Source organism: Sphaeramia orbicularis, chromosome 8, assembly GCF_902148855.1.
Source record: "Sphaeramia orbicularis chromosome 8, fSphaOr1.1, whole genome shotgun sequence".
Classification (NCBI taxonomy): domain Eukaryota; kingdom Metazoa; phylum Chordata; class Actinopteri; order Kurtiformes; family Apogonidae; genus Sphaeramia; species Sphaeramia orbicularis.
In genome coordinates this window covers 22002373-22027694 of record NC_043964.1, presented here as the reverse complement: position 1 = coordinate 22027694, position 25322 = coordinate 22002373, and the positions used below count along the sequence as shown (strand labels likewise).

Genomic DNA, 25322 nt, shown 5'->3' with positions numbered 1-25322 from the left:
CAGCATCACGGACATGCGCAGTAGGTGAAAGGCGTCACCGTGTCTTTGATGACGTTAGTGCTGAGCTCTGCACATGTGCCCTGAAGGCCCAAAAAGGTCCACCATCCACACACCCCACAGCACTTAGTTAAATGAACACTTTGAATATTTACTCATTACATTATCAAGGACGTATAAAATAAAATAAAATAAAATAAGCACCATTTTTATTTTTCTATGCATCTTTAGTGACTTTCATCGCACCTGTTTAAGCACAATACATGCAATTTCTAGTGCTTAGTAAGTCTAATTCCTTTTCATTTGTGCACCTAATTGTGATAATTAAACAGTTGCACACATTTGATTTGTAATAAATGGTCAGATGTAATTTAATGGCTCTGCCACATTTAGGTGTGCCACTACAAGATTCAGTTAAACCAGATGCACAGGCTTTACCAGAATAAAATGATCCTGCCAAGTACATCCAAATGCAAAAACAAAGAGAGAATAACCACTCACGTTTGATATAATAGTCTTAATTATACAATTAAGTGTCAAAATAATGAGATGTGGTTTTGATAGATTTAAGCTTTTGTAAAATGTGTGTTTCTAACATGAGTGAGCAAAAATTCCAAACAAGATTTCAATCATTTTGTATGATCACTATCTCAAATGTATACAGGTGTAAAATATGAATGATTCAATATTATTGGCACTAAAAACAAGAACAAGCATCACACTGTGGAAATGCATCAGCTTAATTACATTCTATTTTACCCAGCTACACACTTGTCAACATACATTGCTTTATTATTCATTAGTACAGAGGCACATTGAGTTCACATTGAAACAGTTTAAAACAAAGCGACGACACAGACGAGCTTCAATTACACTAGAGAAAAGAAAAAAAAAACAGCCCCAATCTGCTTCGGTAGAGAAAGCAAGTACCACTTGTTATTAGCGACTCCTCCAGTTAAATCCTCTAAGGAAACACTCCCATTATTCGCTCGCAGACACACAATTTTCTGGGGACATAAAATGGCAGCAGATGCCAGGAAAGACTCATAAAATGGTCCCATTGGTCACAGATAGCGGTCTGCTTCTCATTTTACCACGGTGTCAAAAACAGCACAGAAAATTATACTTTTATGTTCTTGTACCACTTATATTTTACTATGTAAACTCATACATAAATAAAGCTCTGATCTACAGTGTGTTCTCGTTATATATGTTATTATTGCACTACAACTATTGTATCCCATGATTCTCAAGTGGCACAAGGAATATAGAGCTGCACACAGACACAACATGCTTGATTAATACAACAATGATGTAATATTTCAGGATAAACAAAAATACTTCACTGTTGTAGCCAAGAAAATAGACACAAGTTGAATAATCCAGTTTAACTCCCTCATATGTACCTGATTGATCATCACCTTTCCCCACTGATTCACAAAACATAATTTTCCCAAAGTAAAAACATCTCTACACTGCTAAAAGTTGATATTTACATTTATATTAATAGTAACATCTTCCTATATTGTGTCACTAGTTGTGGGTGACGGGTCACAGTATGGGCGGAGGATTGATGGCCAAGGGGGGGAGGGGATATTCTAGGGAAAATGGGCGTGGCACTCTGTGGTTTTCGTCCATCCGTTTACATAGACATGTGTTCTGGAAGCACGTAGGAGATATCGTCCCATGGGTGGCGGTACAGACCCTGCCTCAGCCTCTTCTGGTCCAAGTAGTGTCCTTAAAAAGAAAAAAAATTAAAATAAGTTGATTTAAACAGTAGGAAATGGTGCAGGAGGGGGGCTGGTGGACAGTATGTATATATGTTTGTGTTTATGTACATGCTCTAAGTGCATGTATATATGTGTATAAGAATTGTGGGGGTGCTTGGGGAGGGGGCTGCCTTTTTAAGTTGTGTTTTTTTTTTGTTTTTTTTTTTTTTTTTCCTGTTTGTAAATGACTGAAAATATGATAAAATCAATAAAAACTTAAATGACAATAAACAGTAGGAGATATTCCACCTGGTGAATATTATCACCAATTATATCTGCATTCATTAATTATCTGTCCTGAAAACAGCATATTCTTTTTGATTTTATCCTTATTCCATCTTAAATATTAGCAATTTGGCCAAAATATCACCTCTTATAAAATGTAGGTGTGTTAAAACCTGTACAGATGCAGTGTTTACATTAATTTCCTAAACTGTGGTCGCCTAATTTGTCCTGCAGGAGTTTCATAATTAATCAAAAATGTATTTACACTCCAACATAACTCATAAGTACCTGTGTAAATCAGATTCACAGGACATCGGAAAAGACAAACTCGCTGCTGCTGGACATTAATTCTATGTCGTTATTTCCTCTTCAGCAATAAAATATGTTACACAAACTGCAGTTAATGCAGCATAAACCTGAACATTTAAGGGAGGACAGACGCTAAGGACTATAAATTGAACGAAATAAAGTCACTAGCACCATAAACTTTGCCAGTGACATTTATGCTACAAACCCCGTTGCGACATTTCCGATAAAATATCATAATTACACTGATAAACAGATAATTGAAAATGAATAGTAGCTCAGTAGGAAAGTCCTAAAAATGCAATTATTTAATTTTTAATGGCATGATCTGTTTGATCCCACTGTAAAATAGATCAGATAGATATGATTGATTGTTTGATTTATTGATTGATTGACTGTGATCTAATATTGCGAGATAACCTGGCAGGAATAGGCAGAATAGAGTTGCAGCCTTTCAGGGAAAATAATAGCTCAAAAAATAAAAACTTAACTTAAAATCACCTAGATTTTTGCTGTTAATTTAATGTTCAGATTCACATTTAGAAATAACTTTACTGTTGATATTAAGTAAGAGATATTTATTTAGTGATTGATTGCTTTATTTAGGCATTTATTACATAGACGTTCAGTAATCTAGTTTCTAGTTAAGTCAAAAATAGTTAACTTCTAACAGCGTTTGATTTTTCTTTTTTTTTTTTTTTTTTAGAGACTATTGTTCTTATATTTACCTGTAAAATGCCACTACTGATCAAGCTCTATTCCAAATACAGTATTTTTCTGATTAAATTGTGGAATATGCTGATGTGATTTAGGACCATTCTGTGTTGTACAGGGTGGGTGAAAAGTTACGAGGCATTAGAAATTACTTATAGAATTTTTAGTATCACTGAAGTCACGAAGAAAACATTTTTTAAACAGGCAACACTAATGAGGATTTCTTATTTTCTTATTGTTTTATTTCTTATTCACGGATTCAGGAGGTTCTCAATGATATCCCAGACAACGTCCTTCAGATGGTTGTTCATTCCATCCCTGGGCATTTGAGGAAACTGTCTGAAATATGAAGATTTACTTTCATTTTCCCATGTAATAAAGAACATGTATCATTTGTTTCAATAGCTTTGCAATAGGAATATGGATTTTATTACTAATTTTTAATGACTAGTTTCTTTTCACCTACCCTGTATATATGCAGATGGTAGATTCAGAATACAGTATAAGTCTCAGCTGAGGTTTTTAATGTTAGTTTGTGACAGTTTGTAAGGCTGGAGAACAAACACAGACTTAAAAGACAAGCCCACAGAAACACACCTTTTAAAGTTTATGAGTGACTTGGATTTCATCAGGTTTTTTAATAAATGCTTAAATGTCAACCTTTGCCAACATTTTCAAAAAGGAATGAAATATGAGTGAATATTTATTTATAGGCTATATCTGCAGGATGTGGAGCATGAGTGTATTTGACATTAATCAGAGTATACACAGCTGAATATGAACGGGAATATTAGTGGAATATTTGTTTTTATTGGTCACATATCGATGGCCAAAATACAAAACCTCCTATCTGCAAATTTTTAGATTTTGAGTTTTCACATTAAATGGTGACAACAAGGATGACTCCACATTTTCAGTCCATCTGCAAGATAATCCCACCCTTTCTTATGACATGAAGGTCACCTGACAACAACAACAAAGACCATACTATAATAAAACTAAACCATCAATCAATCAATCAATCAATCAATCAATCAATCAATCAAACTTTATTTATATTGCGCCAAATCATAACAAAAGTTATCTCATGACATTTTACATGTAGAGTTGGTCAAAACAAGACTCTAAGCCAATTTACAGAAACCCAACAGAATCTTCCAGGATTCACGTTTTTTTTTTTTTGTTTCCTGAAAAAGTGATTTTTTCAGATAGGTGGTTTTGTATTTTGGCCATCGATAGGCAACTTTGCAGGATTCTGTTATAACTGCGAGTTTGATAACTTACCAATGAATCCCATGCTGCGTCCCAGGACAAAGATACCATTCAAAGCTCCAATTTCCACAAACTCATCAGCTTCATCCCTGTAATGAGCACAAAGGACAAACGATACTTGAACTGAATCCAAGTAAATCTAATCCATATTTCTAATTAAAATAAATACTAATACTAAATTACTGTGCAATGACTCGTCTCTTGTTTATTATATCATTGTAAAAATGAATGACTTTGGCTCAACAGAACTCCAAATTATGTGTGTTTTTATAAAGAATTGTTATTTTCTTTGTGTGACTGTCTCACCGTGTAAATCCACCACAAGTCCTGAGTAAGTCCACGAAGGCCACACCAATGAATCCATCCACATTTAGGATCAAGTTGGGTTTCTAAGACAACAGAGACATGTTCAAATGGATTGTGTCTGTGTTTTATAATCGCTGTGAAAGATAGTGTTCAGTGTCTTACTTTGGATGTGGTGATCTTCTCTACGTCTAGAGCGTAGTCCAGCAGCTGGGTGGACGGGAAGTGCTGCTTCACAAAGTCTTTCAGGATCTGGACTCTCATGTCAGGATTATTAATCTGTGAACAGACATTTCCTTTTGTTAAAATCCCCATAGATTTTACTCTATTTTGCCTCAGAAACATGGTCTATCTTTATCTAATGCTGTATAAGTTAAATGTTTTTATAATACATGTCAACTAAATGATCAATATGGTTAAAAGTAACGGAGAGGTCACTGTATTACTGTTGGTTATTAACCCTTAAAGACCTACAACTATTTTTGTGGCAACACTTCTTAAGCAATTTATCACTATTTATTCGGCAGTCACGGAAAAAATTAATAGACCATCAAAAGTCATCAAAAACAATGCTTATGCAACCAAATATAAACTCCTGTGTGTATCATGTGACTAAAACAGACAGAAAAGAAAACATGGAATGCCTAAAAGCACGGTTTTTGGCAGTACAATGCCATAGATATTGATTTAAGAACTGAAGTGATTTTGGTTATTATCAAGAAAACCATGGAAAATGGTTAGATATCACTTCTTAAATTAAACTCTTATGAGCTATTTTTGTTGTTATCATTATATTTGTCCAAACAAATGTACCTTTAGTTGTACCAGGCATTAAAATGAACAAGAAATTGAAGAAAACAAGGGGTGGTCTAATAATTTTTTCCGCAACTGTATCATTATCCTCTGCATTTTGCATTTTTCAGTGAAAATTAGGTATTTTCCTATATTTAACTTAGTGATCATGTAGATGTTTGTAAAAGCTCAGAGCAAATAAACAGATTATATGAAAACAGAGAAAACTGAAGAAAAGGTGACTTTTTTAGCAAAATATATCATTAATTGAACACAAAAACAAAATCTACTACCACCAATTTGTCAAACTACATGGGTTTTCATGGTCTTGGAATGGAAGAAAGTGGATCCAGAGTGCTAGATCCAAATTATAGTGCATTTATATATAGTCGCGGAAAAAATCATTACATCACCCTTGTTTTCTTCAATTTCTTGTTCGTTTTAATGCCTGGTATAACTAAAGGTACATTTATTTGGATAAATATAATGATAACAACAAAAATAGCTCATAAGAGTTTAATTTCAGAGCTGATATCCATCCATTTTTCATGGTTTTCTTGATAATAACCGAAATTACTTCAGTTCTTACATCAATATCTATGGAATTGTACTGACAAAAACAGTGCTTTTAGGCATTCCATGTTTTCTTTTCTGTCTGTTTTAGTCACATGCTACACACAGGAGTTAGTACTTGATTGCATAACCATTGTTTTTGATGACTTTTGATGGTCTAATAAGTTTTTCCGTGACTGTATTCAGAACTAACTTGCAATGTTATAATGTTTACTTAGAGGGATGGAAGTAAGGAATTTAAATTATTCTTAAAGTAAACAAGTACTTTATGTGTGCTTATACATGTACATTTTTTGAAAACTGTACATTTACTTTTACATGTTGATACTAGCTCAGAGTAAATTCAAAGGTTATTATATCAAAACAGAAAAAGCGATTTTTTTCAGCAAAACATTCTATTAACTGAAAAAAAAAAAAAAACATCTACAACTTCTGTCATTTGTCAAACTACATTGGCTTTAATGGTGAATTAACATTGAAGCAGATGATAGCATTTCCATGTTAACTACAGATCCTCTAATGGTCAAAAAAAGACGGTGTAAAGCTAAGAAACTGCATTTTACCTGAATTAAATCGCTGTATTGATAGGATTAGTGGTTCAAAAGTTATTAGACATCTTAGATTGGTAGCTGCTTTTGGTCTTTGAGGGTTAAATTAAAGACTGTTCTTTACTGCCTGTAGTAAAAACACACCCACCGACTTGACTCTGTGTCCGATGCCCATGATTAGCTTTCCGTCCTTCTTCATCTTGTTGACAAACTCCATGGGTAACATGCCGCTGTCAAACGCTTTGCTGAACTGCTTCGCTGCAGCGTCTAAAGCGCCACCAAAGCGGTCACCCTGGAAAACAGAAAGGTCACGGTGAATTGTGCAGATCAGCGAATAAAGTACATGCATTAAACAGAGCAACGTCTTACAATGGTGAGCAGGCCGGAGGTGAGGCTGGAGATGAGATCTTTTCCGGCCCGAGCACAGACGATGGTGTTATGAGCTCCAGAAACAGCCGGGCCATGATCCGCAGTCACCATCAGGCACATCTCGATGAACTGACAGGCGTAACGGGGCAACCTGAACACAGAATGACCGCACAACGCATCAGGATCCCACAGTTCAACCAGCTGGTTTAAGAGTTTATTTATCAGCAGTGACAGGTTAACACACGGACCTCCTCTGGAACCACAGCAGGCCCAGGGTTCCCCCGAGGCCGATTTCAGACTTGAAGACCTCAGTGATGGGCATGCCTGCGTAGATGAGCTCCTGACCCCTCTCATCACAGATACTGGTCATGAAGGAGGCGGGCTTACGGATCAGACCCAGCTCCTGCAGGGGAAACAGATGCATGAAGGGACAAATTAGACTGTGTGTGCTGTTTGTGTTTCGTCTCAGTCTAAAATGACAAACCAACTAGTCTTGGAATAGAAGAAAGTAAATCCAGAGTTGCAAAAAGATATACTGATGTGGCAACTTCCAAATGTGTGTGTGTTTGTTTTTTTCATTTAACCTTTTCAAAGTCATTTATCACCATTTATTCTAATATTATCCTCCTCAGTTTACATATACATCATCTAATGGCACACCTTTCACTTGTATATTATGCAGTTAATCCTCAAACACCTGGAGCTAATGATTTTCCTCAATTTTTTTTCTTCTAAAAGGGAAGTTTTTTCTTCTGCTGTAGCCTTTGTTGGTTTTTTTTGTTTGGTTTCATCCCTATATAGTATTTTTAAGGTCTTACTCTGAATTTAAGCACTTTGAGATAATCACATTATCAATATTACATGCTGTACATTGTGAATTACAATTATTGTGGACACTTGTTTTAATATATATATTTTGTTTTCATGCAAAATGTCTTTGAATATTATGAAAATTCTCCTCCTCATTATTGTTATTATTATTATTATTATTATTAAAAAGTGAATGAATACTACAATACTAACAAGACTACACAGAGAAATTTGAATTAACTACATAAACATTTGAACATCGGTGCCCCTGCTTGTCTACTTTAAATTGCACATTTAAAAAAAAATTTCATTTTTAATTATTTCATGCTGGTTCATATTAATGATTGTTGACAGTTATCATATACTTTATTGTATTTTTCTGTTTTTCTGCTGCCTTTTATAAATTCTGGTTGGATAAAAGCCTTGTAGGTATATTTACAGTTCTTTATTTTTGTATTAATGAACACTCCCTGCCAATCCTCAAACACCTGGAGGTATTTTTATGGAGACTTTTATGGAGATTTAACCTTTCCTAAGTGGTTTATCATCATTTATTATAATATCATCTTCTGCATTTTGCATTTTTCCAGTGAAAATCAGATGTTTTCCTCTATTTAATTTACTGATCATGTTGATGTTCATAGAAGCTCAGAGTAAATTCAACAGTTATTATATCAGATCAGAGAAAACAGGAAGTGACATTTTCAACCAAATATATCATTAGCTCAAAGCAAAAAATACAACCACAGCCATTTCAAACAACATGGGTTTTGATGGTCTTAGAACAGAAGAATGTGGATCCAGAGTTATATTTATGTGCATCATATCAGTGCTAGATCCAAACAAATACACCATTTCAAATAGTAGTGCAATAATATGTTCAGAAGTAACTTCCAGTTTGTTATAATGTTTACTTAGCAAGGATGGAAGTAAGGAATTTGAATTATTCTTAAAAAAAAAAAAAAAAAAAAAAAAAAGCAGTTTGTGTGCTTATACTGTGCAACTTTTGTGAAAATTCTACATTTACTTTTACATAAGTGTGCTCATTTTAATGCATTTTACATTCCTTCAATATGAATTGCATTCATTACAGGGTAAATAACATTTTAACCTAAAAATACAAAAAAAGGAATTTCAGTTACCATTTACTTTTTTCTGAGTGGATTGCAGTTTGTTTTACTGTTACACAACTTTAACGTCACAGTGATATCAGCACTTTTACATGAGTGAATTCATTTACTCTTTTTTACACATCTGTGACTCAGTGCCATACTCACTCTTGCCCAGGAATAATCCATGGGTACAGTCGGAGGAGGCACCTCCTCAGCAGGTTGGATGACTCCTTTGGCAACAAGGTCGTCATACACAGATCTGCATGGATGGAAAACACACATGACCCTACTATAGCAGGCACACAAACACTCCTGAAAGAAATATCTCAATGAATGCTAATGCTAATATGATAATTATACTTATTTAGCTTCTTAACCCTTTATGTGACTAAGGGACTATTTTTGGTCATTTCAGCATACATTACAAGACAATGAAAGCAGTTACAGTGAGGACAATGAGTCAACAATCTCAGGTCCAATGTGGTCTACAGGGTCTGTAAGGTCCACCTCTGCATGAACAGTGAGTGTACCTGCATTGTTAGGTACCATGAAGTAATGGTACTAATGTAAGAAATGATGTTCGTATCCTCAAATCCTCTTTAGCTGTAGAATATTACATCCTTATAATGAGTATCCAATCACAGGTCTTCATAGTGGCCTTCGAGTTCATACTATATTTTGTATTTTTTGTAGCAACATATCTCTCGTATTCTTGTACATTTCCAAGTTTTTTTTTGTTTCTTTGCCCTCACCTCTGTTTTTATAATGCAGTCCAAAGATTCTGCAAGAAAGACTAGAGTCTAATTGCTCCACAGATATCATATAGTTGGAAATAATTTGACAGAACATCTATTTTGTTGTTTCCGGATCATGCTCTACCACCAGCTCCACTGTATGTTGACAGGTGTCTGGATTAGCACTTATATTGTGGTAACGTTCTAAAAAGTGACGCTCTAATGTTCTAAAATATATGTTCCTTTCACCTTACATTTTTTTTCTTGAATTTTTTAAATATTTACTTCCTTTTTTCCCCCTTTTTTTTCCACTTATGGGTAAGGAACCAAATATGGTAACTTCATTGGCCTTGATTTTCTACATAACAATAAAAAATTGTGAACATTTTCTCAAAAGTAATAAAGCGTTGTTATGTCCTCCAATAACACACTAAGGCTGAAATATTGAATTTCAGGGTACTTCTACGAGTGCCCTATAAAGGGTTAACTTTAAATATAGGTGACATAAATGAACAGGAGCGCGTACTGACTTGATAACCTCTCCCAGTTCATCGAAGCTCTTGGGTACGAAGGCTCCGGCCTCCTTCAGAGCCTTGTTCTTTGCCACTGCAGTCTCAGATGCCTGATTGGCACAGGCTCCTGCATGACCAAACTGGACCTAAACAGAGAGAAAGAGTCAACATCTGTCATTATACTGCTGCTTAACTGTGCTTCAGACTCACTGAACCCCATATTTGAAGTCTTACCTCTGAAGAGAACATGGTGGCACAAGTACCGATACACCAACACACCACCGGCTTTGTGATCCTGCCTTGCTTAATGGCCTGGCAAATCTTATACTCCTCTGTGCCTCCAATCTGTACAGAGGACATATGTAGTGCATCACAACCTACCAATTACAAATACATACAGTCAGTACTGGGTCTGTTCCTCACCTCTCCTAGTACAACGATCATTTGGACTCCAGGAGTGTCCTGGTACCGCAGCACATGGTCCGTGAACACAGAGCCTGGGTATCTGCAGATGAATTAGAATTTGAAAAATCAGTCCTACATGCACTCAGATACACAGTAAAAGATAGATACCACTTCATTTTCTTACCATAATATGTACATAGTAATTATCCTTAATGTGATTCAACATCTCCTGGGGGTAGGTGTATATTTTTCTTCTAACTTTCCATTGAATCAAAAGTTGTCAACAGGTTTTACACCTAAGGAGCAACTGAGTGATTTTTTGATGTTATCAAATGCACATACAATTTAATGATTCTCCTCACCTTTTTTTTTTAAAAAGAGAAGTTTTTTTCTTCTGCTTTAGCCTTTGTTGTTTTTGTTCTGTTTGGTTTCATCCCTCTATAGTATGTTTAAGGTCTTACTCTGAATTTAAGCACTTTGAGATAATCACATTATTAATATTGCATGCTGTACATCGTGAATTACTGTTATAGTGGACACATGTTTTAATGTATATTTCATTTTTATGTAAAATGTCTTTGAATACTACAAAAATTCTTCATCTTTGTCTTTGTCGTCTTCTTATTTTTATTAATCTTATAATTTTTGTTAAAAAGTAGATGAATACAACAACACTAACATTCTAACACTAATACACAGAGAAATTTGCATTTACTACAGAAACATTTGAACATCGCTGCCCCTGCTTTTCTACTGTAAAATGCAGATTTTAAAAAATCTTTTATTTCATTTTTAATTATTTTACACTGGTATGGATTGTTGGATGGATTACCATATAAATTCTGACTGGATGAAAGCCTTGTTGGTACATTAATAGGTCTAACGAACACTCCCTGTCAAATAAACGAATAAATAGCTTATTTTTTATTATGTATATTTTGCTTTTATGTAAAATATCTGAGTACTATTAAAATAATTTTCCAAATTATTATCATCATCATCATCATTATTATTATTATAAGAAAGTGGAAGAATACTATAGCATAACACTAACTAACACTAAAAGATAAAAACAGCTCACACACCTGTCTCCACCAATGGCCACACCTTCAAACACACCATCAGTTGTGCGGGAAATGATATTGTTGAGTTCGTTGGACATGCCGCCTGAACGGGACACATAGGCCACGCTGCCTGGACGATAGAGCTTTGAGGCGAGGATGTTGTCCAGCATTCCTCCTGTGTTTCCAATTTTAAAGCAGCCTGGTTTAATTCCTCCAACCTGGGGGAGAAACAGACGTAAGCCTCTTTCCCACCACAGGAACATTAACTTTACCTGGGATTTTGAAAAACCTCAACATGTTTCCACCAAAATTACCCCAGTAAAAAAAAACTCTCCCTGAAAAAAATCACTAGTGTGGGTGGGTGAGGGGGTGCTGAAGAACACTGATTGGCGGAACACTCTTACAGTGTTCCACACTGATGTCCACCCACTATAGCCAGTGTACATCTGCAAACCTGTTTATTCCATTTCTACAAGCTTCACTTCATTTGTGTTTTGATCATTTGGAAAATGAAGCAAAAGAAGAGAAGCTACGATACGACAGACAATGACGTCTATTTGACATTTGTTTGAATATGCTCTTTTGAGTTTTATTTTTTATTTTATTATTATTTAACCTTTATTTAACCAAGCAAGACAGATTAAGAAAACAGTCTTGTTATTTGAGAGTTTAAAAGTCACTCCTACAAGTACATTGCAATAATCTGCCCGTTCATCCGAATATGCTAAAGAGTGTATTCGGCAAATACGTCTAAAGAGTCTTGTACTTGAACGTGTTTGCTGAACAGAAAAGAAATTGAGTGGGACTTTGAGTCAGTGACTGGAAACAACCAAGCCTGACTTGAATACATTTCCCAGAACTTTGAGGTGGAAATACAAACCACACAGATTACCAGGAATTCTTTTACAATTCACAAAAGTAAATAAATTCCTGGTAATAAATGTTCCTCGGAATGTTGGTGGAAAGGGGCTATAGAGGTACACTGGAAAAAATGCCCCTCTAAAAACAAGTAAAAAAACATGAATACAAGATATTTTTGCTTGAATTAAGCAAAAAAACTCTGCCAATGGAACAAATGAAAATTATCTGGTCAGATTTCTTGAATCAAGATTTTCAAGATCTATTGTCAAAAAATAAGTTCTTATATCTCACTGAAAAGTTACTCTTTGGGTGATTATGTCTTATTTTAAGTGTGATGAGATAGTTTGACAAGAAACGAGAAAAATACACTTGGTAAGATTTAGATTTTTTCCTGTGAAGATCTGCTGAGATAAAAGAAGAGAAAATCCTGAGCTAACTGGTGCCAAACAAAGCTGAACTCACAGTTGCTGGTCCAATGATGGTGATGCCTTTCTCATCTGCTGCCTTGATGATCTTCCTGGTGTGGGCCTCAGGGATGCCCTCAGCTATGATGGCAATGGTGTGAATCTAAAGCCGGCCAAAACGGAAAAAATGCATAATTTTTGAAGTTTTTGTGTTTCCAAGCTATTTGGTACCGTATGGATGGACGGGGGAGTGTTCACCTGTGGGTACTGCATGGTCTCCATGGTGCTGTCAAAGGCTGAACGCAGAGAGGCGAAGTTAATGAGCACATCCACATCTGGGTGCTTCTTCATGGCATCGCTCATGTTTTTAAACACAGGGAGAAGGATCTCCTTATGGCCCCAGTAGAACTTCTGCTTGTGGTCACCACTGAAGACAGCCATGGAAAAACGGACGAACAGTGAATGGAGATGGACTTTTTTATTCCTGTACCTGCAGACTGATGTAAACAGGAGCTAAAGGGAATAACAGAGCATGCATACGTGAAAGGGTAGACCATCGCTGCCACTGATGGTTCCTCTCTGGAGCAAACATAGTCAAAGTCCAGCATCCCCTGTACTGCCCGGGTCTGCATACCCCACACAATGGATTTGGTGTGTTTACTGAAGAGCGTTGTTGCTTTGGCTATGGAAAAAAAAAAAAAAAAAAGTTGCTATAGATCAGGGGTGTCAAAGATACAGCATGAATTTGTGAAATGTAAAAATTACACTTAAGATATTAACAATGAAGAATGTTAAAATCATTTCACTTCAGCCTAATATAATCTCAGGTAAAATACCATCATAATAACCTATAAATAATGACAACTACACATTTTCTACTTGGTTTAATGTGAAAAAAGTAAAATTACATAATGAAAGTATTTACATTTACAAACCATCTTCTCACTAAAAATATGAACAACCTGAAACATCATATAAATAAGTATATAAAGTATATATATAAGTATATAAAGAAAAATAAGTACAATTTAAAAAGTTATTCATTGATTCACGAGAACTTTTTCAGTTTCTACAAATTCAAACCCCAGCGGTGCTACTTTTGTGGCAGTTCCCAAATTTTTCTCCATTTCTACCTTTCTTAACTGATTTGTCATCAATTTTTTCCATAATAATATCCTCTGTATTTTGCATTTTTTGGTGTAAATCATGTATTTTCCTATATTTGATTTAGATACGATGTAGATGTTCATGAAAACTCTGAGTAAATTCAAGGTTAAGTATATCAAAACAAAGAAAAATGCCGAAAAAGTGACTTTTTCAGCAAAGATATCAATGACTGAATGTAAAAACAAGCATCTCCATCCACTATCATTGATCCAACTCCATGGGTTATAGTGGTGAATCAATGTTGTAGAAGATGACGATGTTTGCATGTTCACTACGGAGCCTCTGAACGTCCAAATGGGTCAAATCTGATGACCATCGAAAAGGCGACAAACTGCATTTTAACCAGTTATTTACATGTATTGATAGGATTAAAAGATCAACAGGGATTAAACAGTTTATATCTGTAGGTGGTTTATGTTGCTGGTGACTGTTTGGGTCTTTATGGATTAAACTGCTTAAAGACTGAAAACGAAATCACACTGAAAGACTTAAAAACCCTGGTCTGAGACTCATTTAACGGCACAAAAAGAATGGATTCAGTGTATAAAAAGGCATCCAATTATGAATAAAATGACAGAATATGGTTTGAAGAGTTTAGATTGCACAGCCTCCATACTGTCCAAAGAGGGAGCTACAATACCTGATCTCCACCATGTATAGTCAGTCTTCTACCTGTGCTTCTACCCCGCTGTACACTCGTATTAACCTTCACACTGTCAGCGTATTTATGTGTGTATGTGTGTGTTTTCTCACCAGCAGGAGCACCGGTTTTGGCTTTTTTTGCTGGAGAGCCCTCGACTTTGGCTTTGTTTTCAGAGAAAGAAGCAGTCCTGCTGGACGATGGGGTCTGGAAATAGAAGACATTCATCCATTTTTAATTCTGCTTACCATGTTAAAAAATGTGTGCGAGCTAATGAGGACAACTCTCTCGACGACTGATCTGTTGTAGCTGCAAAAACACAGTCAGCTGAATGTTTATGATCTTTGGTGCAGTCGTCTGCTCATGTAAGACTTTGTGGATGACCACCTATGGCATATTTAAGTACTTTAATCTGGAATGGATGTCACAAAAGTATATTTAACTGTGACTGCCACTGAGTATCATTCACTTTATGTCATCTGTAAAATGTCTGTCAAAACGAAAATGTGAATACAATGAAGTGCGCCTATGTAACCTTATACTATTATACTAGTTATATATCACTTAGTGTTGTAGTCAAGACCAGGGGCAAGACTTAGATAAGACCACATCAGATACACAACAAGGGCATTATGGGTAACAAGTTATGGTATGATACGTCCAAAACAGTTCATTTTCTTACCATAACAATCATTTTTAAAGTGATTAAACATCTATAAGGGGTAGGTGTGTATTTTTCTTTTAGTTTTACTTTGACTCAAACATTGTTATCAAACTTTTTTTTTTTTTTTTTTTATATAAGGGATGATTTTCCTTCCTGTTGTTGCCTTGGTTTCTTTTATACTTTTGATTTAGTATTTTTAACCTGAATTTAAGTGCCTTGAGATAATCATATCAATATTATACCAGCACTATGTTCATTACTGTTATTATGGACACAAAAGTATTCTACAAATGATTATTATTACCATTTTAATAAAAAAGTGGATGAATACTACAACATTAACATTAATACACAGAGAAATTAGCATTAGTATGAACATTTTAACATCGCTGCCCTTACTTTCCTACTTGAAAAATGGAAATATCTTTTAGTTATTTTTTTTATTATTTTATTCTAGTATATATTAAGGACAATTGACAATTATCATTCACTTTTATTGTATTTTTCACTTTTTCTGCTCCCTTTTATAAATTCTGGCTCATCAAAGCTTTGTTGGTACATTCTTTCTTCTTCTATTAATGAACACTGTCCCTGCCAAGTACATGAATGAATAAATTGAAAAACAAGCAGCTTATTATACAGCTATAACATACAATATTATAATGTATTGATGTTAAAAAGCTTGAAAAATTTGGAGAAGATAGGATGAAGTATGCTTGAGTTCTAATGACTTCCTGTTTTCATGGTGAATCGTTGAAATTTGCTCTGTTACCATGGCAGCGGGCTCAGTATTGACAGATAAATGTGTTCAGGCCGGGTCCGTGATTCAGCATACAAAATTTCAACAAAATTAGATAAATTACACCATACACCAATTAGTTCATTTCATGGTGAAACTTCAACTGCGGTGCGTTACCATGACAACAGCCTATGTGTCGACACGTAAATGTAATTAAGCCGAGTCATTTAATGAATCAGGGAAAATTAAGAGCAGATTGTGCAAAGAAAAAGTACGTCTGAGTTGGAGCAACTTCCTGATTCATGACAAATCATTTTGCAGTATCACCATGGCAACCAATAAAGATTTTCGAGCATTCTGATAATTCTTCTTTACTAATATCTGTAGATGATGCTGATGAAATGTGAAGTCATCTTTTTATCTTTTACCATTTTGCTAAAATTTAGTACAAGTAAGTTCTAAAAATACTACTACAACATTAAATAATCAGGTATTTATCTGTATCTAGTGCAGCCCATTTTAAGTTACATGTAGGTATGTGCACAGATTCATGCTGCTGAAAGCCTTCGTCTTAATGGACGCCCCAGGGCCGTCGCAGTGGCTTAATGTAGTCTCGACTATTTGAGCGAGAGCAGCCAACAAAGCCCTGCCGAGCTTTTAAACAGAAGAGCCACCGGGTTTTTCCACTTAATCTCACTGCACGTCACTGAAAGGACAAGACAATAATAAGCAAAACAGAGGCTGTGGCGTATAAGCCTCACTGTGACATGGAACTACAGCCACAACTGGTGCATTTGATGGTGATAAATCCACTGTGGAGCGAGAAGAAATGGCCTATTTGTCTCAGCTGAGGCAGAATGTGTCATACCGATGTGCTGCCACTGGAGTTGAGGAGGAAGTTGGCAGTGTGGGCAGCGACGGGGGGCTGGTTGGGGATTGGTCGGTGGCCGAGTGCCATGCCAACAATGGCGGTCATGTGGGTTTCAGTGCCAAAGACGTGAATGGGGATCCCAGTGGTCTTGCCTGTGGGGAAAGTGCAGAAATTCATGTAAAATACACTGTCTTAACCCTCTCATGCATGAATTATGAGAACCTTAATCAAGATTTTTTTCTGGAGTGTTTTTATTCCTCTTTAGGCATGAAAAAAAAATAATGTGATAGATTTTTTATGAATCTATTTAATCGTGGAGTTACAAAAATGTTCACTCAGCTGGTCACCATGCGTTTGCTTTTAGAAGGAAAGAAACATGTATTTACTGATATGCTGTGTGAAAACTATGAAATAAAAACATTTTTAATGCTGCTAATCTGACGTTTTCTCACATTTTAACATACCTGCATGGAGATAATATGCAAAAAAAACAAACAACTTTTTGTTTAAAAAAAAAACAACCCAAAACTGTTTATTTCAGTCTAGTCACCATTGTTATGACCCTGGGTCATAATTTGTCCATTTATCTGTGTATGTATATGTTTTCTGTATAGTGTGTGTATTCTCGCCCTGTCCTGTAGGTGTGCTGTGCCCTTTTTGTGTCTGTTTGTGTTGCAGGACGCTGATTGGTGGAACATGATTGCCCGGCCCCTTTAAGAATGGCCCTGGAGCTTCCGTTTGCCCTCTCTCTTGCCTCCTGCCAGCTCTCAACCCTGTGTTCTGGGTGTGACCATCAGTCTTCGTGTGTTGCTGCGACAATTTGATTGCATATAGTTGTAAATAGCATTTTTGGTAACTTGATCCTTTTTCTGGTAGGGAAGGTCGGCTCTTTTGTTTTTCCCGTTTTCTCCTGTTTTTTGATTAGGAAGTTAGGTAAGTTTTCTGTATTTTATTTCGTGCATTTATTTTTTGATTAGGTAAGTTAGTTTGAACCAGAAGAGATTTTGTTTGTTGTTTTAGCTGTGTCCTCCGCTAACCCTCCTTTAGTTGGTTTAAAAAATAAATATTGTGAATTTAGTTTTGACTGACGTGTGTGCTTGGGAGCTGGGAGGGGACAAAAGTGAGCATATTAAGTTCGCCCTGGTGAACCCCTAGGCTGGGGCGTAACACAATTAACAATATTTTCCATTCGAACATGTTACTGCACATCAGGTTTATCTACAGCAAAGTTACAGTAATGGTATGAGTAGCAGTGTATGGGATGATGCACAAAACAACAAATCCATAAATATTCAAGAAAACACCTTTGATCAGCTGTCCACTGTAGTGACCACTATGCATGAAAGGGTTAAGGTGGGGTAGAGGATGTTTTCCTGGAGCATTTTTTACAGTATTGCTTAAAGTCCCCTTCACACCCTGATTACAACTAATTAATTAATTGCTCTAACACAAAGATTAAAAAATGTAGTCACCTGTGGAATGGGCAGGACTGAAAAAACACCATCCAATCATTTTAACTGGCCCATTGAAATGATTGAATGGTGATATGTCTATCAAACTCAACTGCCATTTGTCCCTCCCCCCTCTACACATACCCCTCCTTGTATGTTCTCAGAAGCTTGGAGCACTTGTACAGGAAAGGAAGCCAGAGCCAGAGCTTGGCTATATTAGCTATATTAGGATGGAAAGTTCACCGGCAAACTGTTCTGTCACTAACATAAACCACTAGGAAATGTAACATTAGCCTAACAGACATGAATTGGGGCTGTTCTGTAAGAGCAGGGGTGTTGGAGGAGACTGAATGAGGTATGCAAGGATCTGCGAGCCGGAGCCAGAGCCGGAGCCGGAGCCGGAGCCGGAGCCGGAGCCGGAGCCGGAGCCGGAGCCGGAGCCGGAGCCGGAGCCGGAGCCGGAGCCGGAGCCGGAGCCGGGCATATTGATGCTGTGCAGCGCTTGTGAACCCTCCGGAACAAGCATTGTGCGTGCCAGTACTCTGGAGGTGTGGCTTCAGAGGGATGTCTGAAGAAAGGGGTTTGGACTTTTGAATTGTGTATTTTCAAAATGTAGCTTGCTCGAACTGTTTTTCTAAGATCTCCTACCCCACCTTTAACAAGAAAAGAGACGTATAAATGAAGCCTCGGACAGAACTTACCGACTTCTCCCATCACTCTGAGACCCTCCTGGTAGTTGGGGCCTCCACGTCGCACAAAAATGGTGACTTCATGCTCCTTTAGCGGCACCTGATAATCTCTGATGGCTCTGACAATACCCTAACACAAACAAGAATGAATCCTCAGTGAGAAATATTGATTGTATTAACGTCGCTGGACTATAAAAAACATATCGTTGCTATCAGGTGGAAATCTCTTGAACACATGGACTGACTATAGAACCCAGAATGGTGGAAGGATTGAATAATGTGAATGTAATGTCATGTAGTGTACCCAAGCAAGGTTTAATTGTTTGGTTTTTTGTTGTTTTTGGTGACTATGTGTTTATAAAATTTCAATATAGTGAAAAAAAAGAAAGGAGCAAAATAAACATGCAACTCTTTACCTTAAATGTCGCTGCAACATTTGTAAAGTTTGCAATACTTCCTCCAATGATCAAAACTTTCCCTAGAAAAAAAAAAAAAAAGGAAAAGCTTTATTTTTGGAAAAGCAGTTTCATTTACATAAACCCACAGGTTGAAAAGTGAGTTTTCCTACCATCCGGATGCTTCTCTCTGGTCATCAGAGACAGGATGGTTTTAGCGTAGTCGTACGTCTGCTGCTCACTCGGCGCTCCGGAATACTCGCCGTAATTGGCCAGTTCAGTCACTCCTCCCAGGTCACAGATAGTGTCACTAAGAGAAGATGACAGTGGTTACATTAAAGTGGTAAAAGCAGCGGTCCACATCCTCACTGGAAAAAAATCTAAATCTTACCAAGTGTATTTTTCTCATTTCTAGTCAAAATATCTCATCACACTTAAAATAAGACATAATCACCCTAAAGAGTAACCTTTCAGTGAGATATAAGAACTTATTTTTAGACAATAGATCTTGAAAATCTTATTTCAAGAATCCATGATAATTTTGACTTGTTCCATTAGCAGATTTTTTTGCTTGAATTAAGCAAAATTTAATTGAATTATGCAAAAAAAAAAAAAAAAAAAAAAATCTGCCAAAGGAACGAGTGAAAATTATCTTGGTAAGATTTCTTGAAATAAGATTTTCAAGATCTATTGTCTAAAAGTAAGTTCTTATATCTCACTGAAAAGTTATTCTTTAGGTGATTATGTCTTTTTTAAAAATATATATTTATTAATTTTTACAAAAAAACTACTTAAACATAAAATCCCCCCGCACATCAATGAATTTACAGCATCATAGTCCAGACAACAATAAATTAATATGCCACAAATGAGTAATGGTGTATCAAATAAAAGAGAAAAAAGTATATAATGCAGAAAACAGCAAGATCAGATACTTCATTGAAGAAATTTTAACACAGGATCCCATATCTGGTCAAATATTTTGCCTCTATCATCATTATAATATCTTAGTCTTTCCAGAATTATGTCTTATTTTAAGTGTGATGTGATATTTTGACTAGAAATGAGAAAAATACAATTGGTAAGATTAAGATTTTTTCCAACTAGGCGGTTTCATCTCTAGAAATAAGCACCTATTTAAGCAAAATTAGATAAGGAGCAACTGGAGAAATAAAGTTGAAAATGCACCAAGAAATACACCTGGTCCCATCTGTTTTAAATGAATCCTGCAGTGTAAACAAAGAAAACAGTTAACAGAGCACTGGGGGAATAATTAGTCATGGATGAAGTGTCTGCATGTTGCGCTTCACACCCTCGACAGACGGATCCGGCGCTCATTCCTGTGCTCGACCTGAAAACAGCAGCAGCAGCAGCATCCAGAAAGTCAAAGCGTCTGGACCATCCATCTCAATGCTGCACCATCAACCCACTCCTCCACTGCTAAACTTAATTATGCCAAGTATAATGCATATAATGAGGATAAAGTCAGGGGACCGCTACAGAAACCAAAAGAAAAATACGATTAGCGTGGATGCATTATTACTGGTGTCTCATTTATTCAGGATTTATTTCATGGTATTTAATCCTGGGTCATTAAAGTAAACAAAACTAAGAGACCCAGGGACTACAGGTGGAAATTAGCACTAGTGCTACAACCTGGCACACTGCGTTTCTCCTTTTTAAGGCTAATGTATATTGTGCATTGTCCCTGTCTAAATAAATGAATAAAATGAAAATGAAAAAAAGGAAACTAAAACTACAATTTGTGCTGTTCTGTATGTATGATTTATTTTAAATATTGATAAAAATCCAACCATTTACTCAATAAGAAAAAATTGTAAACATGATAAGAGAATAGACCTTGCGCTATCCATGGACATCTTAGCATGCTCAGTGCACCCCCCCCCCCCCCCCCCCAAAAAAAAAGAGTGAGAGCAATGACACTGACTCGCTTTAAAAATAGACATTTTTGGCTTTTTTTAAACACTGTTTTCTGGTGTTGTTGTGATTTTCTTTTATTTATTTATTTTACTTTACCAGGTAATTGCTTTTTGGAGTTCAACCAGGTGCCAAAAAGCAGCTGGACTGATTTAGAAAAAAAAAAGAGCCCAAAACAAAAACTACTGAGCCAAAATTCAAATACTTGTTGTTGTTCAGTGTGTTCCAGTTCACAGTTCATGTTCAACATCCCAAATCTCCTATTGATATACATTCTTTTTTTTTTGTTCAAAGTGTTTCTTATTACATATCGAGTCATAGAAAAATGTAATAGTCATTGTTTTTTTTTGTTTGTTTGTTTTTAAACCCAAACCCACGAACGTTCCTACCCTGTTGCACCAAAAATAAATAAATAAATAAATAAATAAAATAATAAAAAATTGACAGTAAGAATAATAAATAAATAGGGAATACAGATATTAGTCACAGACTTGTATTAGTAAGACTATTGCGGAATAAGTGAGGGATCTACCTCTTTTATGTGATTCAGAACAGGTTGCCAGGTACTGAAATACTTATTGGCACATCCTCTTATGGAATATCTGATTTTTTCCAGTGTTAAATGATGTAAAAGATCTAGAAACCAAGATTTAAATGTTGGAGGTTGTTTATCTTTCCATTTTAGTTGTATTAGTCTCCAAGCTAGAAGAGTGGTAAAGGCAATTAGATTTTTAGATTTTTGGTTAAAATGAAAAGAATGTGATTTAATGCCAAATATTGCAATTGTTGCCTCAGGTTCAATATGAGACCCTGTTACATCAGAAAGAAATTTAAATATAGACTGACAAAAGTTTTTCAGTTCTGAACCATTGATATACATTCTGAGTGTCTTATTTAACCTCCTAAGACCCAGGAAATGTCAGCAAAGTACAAGCTTTTTTGTTTTTTATTAAATAAGTGCCTCTATTGGAAACATCATGATGCAACAGTTTTTTCAGATGCAGTTTTTAGAATTTTTATGGAATGCCCTTTGTGGTGGACAGTTTTCTTTTCTTTTTTTTGTGTAAAGTTGTGAAACTCTTGTCCACAAATGTGGACAGTGGGTCTTAGGAGGTTAATAAAAACCTGTCAGACTTCAATTCTTCTCCGTCTTTTTCTCTTATTCCACCTGTTTTGACCCTAAAAAACACAGTAAAACAAAACCACTGAAGAAAAGGAACACAAGCACATACTCGCAGCAGGTTTTATGACACTGAAACAGCTGCAAATTCCAAGCAGCTCATTTCATTGGAATAATGTCTCAGGGGTTAAAGGTTAATAACTGTGGCCTGATTCTGAGTCTGGGTACCTGTAGACCACCGAGGCTCCTCCTCCTGCCACCATGGTCCAGATTCTACCACGAGGGTTCAGCAGAGTGAGTTTAAGGCTGGCGCCGCTCTTTGCGTCCAGGTCGGCGATGTAAGCCTCCTGCAAAAGTCAAGAAGAAGGTTAATGAAGAGGAGAGAGGCTGGAGGGTGATGACAACCTCCACCTCAGCCTGATGACAATTTACACAAGCACCACTCGACCTGGATGCCATTTGTGTTAGGGTACGCTTTGTTTTTAAAGAGTCAGCGGCTGCAGATATTGACTAAATATTAAGAGTGATGGGCGCTGTGGTGCACGTCAGCAGTTGTTTTTGACAGTCGGGGCCACAGCTGGTGGCTCCGAGGAAAAAAATCCTCCAATCAAAGGCACCTGCTGTCCCTCAGCTCGACTCCAGACTCACAACAGCCCAATTAGAGCAGACAGTCTGCTGCTCAGACAGCCGGGATACATCAGCCAAAAACACACAAACATCCTCTACACACATTTTTAGCCCCACACACTGTATTTATGATGGAGCTCTGACCGATGTACCAGACTGATAACAGTTACAGATGGTTTCAAGGGAGCTTTTATTTTAATTTAGGTGATACTCATCTGAAGTACACTGACAGTCAATGAAAACACACAAATTACATTTTTGTGAAAAAAAATTGTGTCACTGTCCAAATATATATGGAGCTGACTGTAAGTGTTCATAGAAGGTCAGTGTATCTTTTGGTAATTGGATTTTCTTTTCAAAAACAAAAGAAAAACTAGGGGGTTATTCATTTTCATTTTAAAATAGAGGAATTAAAATTTTATTTTGAGGCGTTTTTCTTTTTCAGTGTCAAAACAGATAAACCAAATTCTAAAAATGGCTTGATTTTCATTTTCTCTTTCTAATAACAAAAAAATAAAGTTACTACCTGACAGAAATGGAAAAAGGGACCAAAAACAGCTGTTTTTTTTCCCCCATTTTCTGAGACCAGATGCTGCGATTTTCAAGGAAAGAATGCTAATGCCTAGGTTACAAAGATTCTTACGAACGATGTGTTTGTACAAATTCTGGACATCGTAGACATGCTCCCTCTACAATCGTCTACGAACTCCAGATTTCATACGAACTGGAAGATTCGTACAAACCCATCTTTCATAAGAATCTTTGTGACCTAGGCATTTTCCTTGAAAATGACAACATCCGGTCTCAGAAAATGAAAAAAAAAACCAGCCATTTTTGGTCCGTTTTTCCATTTCTGTCAGGTAGTAACTGTCTTTTTTGTTGAAAACAAAAATCAATCTGTTTTGTAAATTTGGTTTATCTGTCTTGACACTGAAAAAGAGAAACGCTTTGAAATTTAATTTTAATTCCTCTATTTTAAAACAAAAATCAATTAACCACTATTTTTTTTGTGTCTGAATCCAATTACCAAAAGATACACTGACCATAGAAGCTCAGAGTAAATGTAAAGGTTATATCAAAAAAAAGAAAACTGACAAAAGTGACCTTTTCTGCAAAATATATCATTAAATGAAGCATCTACAACAACTGTCATTTATCACATTACATGCATTTTGCTCTTTTTTAGTGAAAATCAAATACTTTCCTATATTTAATTTATTGATGTACAGTCGTGGAAAAAAATTATTAGGCCACCCCTTGTTTTCTTCAATTTCTTGTTCATTTTAATGCCTGGTACAACTAAAGGTACATTTGTTTGGACAAACATAATGATAACAACAAAAATAGCTCATAAGAGTTTAATTTTAGAGCTGATATATAGTCATTTTCCATGGTTTTCTTGATAATAACCAAAATCACTTCAGTTCTTACATCAATATCTATGGCATTGTACTGACAAAAACAGTGCTTTTAGGCTTTCCATGTTTTCTTTTCTGTCTGTTTTAGTCACATGCTACACACAGGAGTTGGTACTTGATTGCATAACCATTGTTTTGATGACTTTTGATGGTCTAATAATTTTTTCCATGACTGTAGATGTTCATAAAAGCTCAGCAAAAGGTTATTATATCAAAACCAAGAAAAATGAAAAAAGTGACTTTTTCAGCAAAATATGTTATTAACTGGATGTAAAAACCAGTGTCTACAACCAACCAACATGGGTTCTACTGGTAGATCAATGTTATAGAAGATGGCACTGTTTCCATGTTCACTACTTCCAAATAGGTCATAAGTGATGACCACGAAAAGATGACAAACTGCATGTATAGATAAGACTAGAGGTTCAGAAGTTATAAACATTTTAGATGCTTTTGTTTGCTGGTGGATGTTCAAGTCCTAGAGGGTTAAAATACAATGTTGTCTCCTTCTGACGTTTCCATCTGACTGTGCAAGTGTTTTGTTTGTTGTGCTGGCTGTGCCTTCCCTGGCACTGGACTTTTTTGGAAGTGTGGGAAGAGGGGAGTCTCTTTCATGTTAAGTTCAGGTTCACTGGGTTTGAGTTTGGCTTTAAGTACAGAACATTTGTAAAGAGATAACCAATCTTTAATGCTAACCCAGTAACAACTACAAACAAATGGCATGCTTTTGACTTTTGGAAAACACAATATCACTTAAGTCAAATTCAGTAGTTTAGGTAATCTTAAACTTAACAACAAGCCCTGCTGGCCATTCCTTCCCACAGCCATCAGAC

General features: G+C 36.1%; 1 protein-coding gene across 1 annotated transcript in view; it reads right to left on the bottom strand.

The window, feature by feature from the left end:
- Positions 1–727: 727 nt before the first annotated feature.
- Positions 728–25322, bottom strand: part of aclya (ATP citrate lyase a) — a 47673-nt gene continuing 23078 nt past the window's right edge. Inside the window, exons 8-28 of the mRNA XM_030140306.1 lie at positions 22673–22791; positions 19560–19696; positions 19408–19469; positions 19004–19121; positions 16849–17003; positions 14691–14784; positions 13311–13452; positions 13029–13197; positions 12829–12933; positions 11527–11723; positions 10460–10541; positions 10271–10381; positions 10055–10182; positions 8956–9049; positions 7117–7271; positions 6869–7019; positions 6648–6791; positions 4752–4865; positions 4590–4672; positions 4296–4372; positions 728–1734 (exon numbers count right to left, since the gene is read on the bottom strand). Of these exons, the coding sequence (XP_029996166.1) occupies positions 1640–1734; positions 4296–4372; positions 4590–4672; positions 4752–4865; positions 6648–6791; positions 6869–7019; positions 7117–7271; positions 8956–9049; positions 10055–10182; positions 10271–10381; positions 10460–10541; positions 11527–11723; positions 12829–12933; positions 13029–13197; positions 13311–13452; positions 14691–14784; positions 16849–17003; positions 19004–19121; positions 19408–19469; positions 19560–19696; positions 22673–22791 (2532 nt within the window). The 3' untranslated portion in view covers positions 728–1639. The remainder of the gene's footprint in view (positions 1735–4295; positions 4373–4589; positions 4673–4751; positions 4866–6647; positions 6792–6868; positions 7020–7116; positions 7272–8955; positions 9050–10054; positions 10183–10270; positions 10382–10459; positions 10542–11526; positions 11724–12828; positions 12934–13028; positions 13198–13310; positions 13453–14690; positions 14785–16848; positions 17004–19003; positions 19122–19407; positions 19470–19559; positions 19697–22672; positions 22792–25322) is intronic.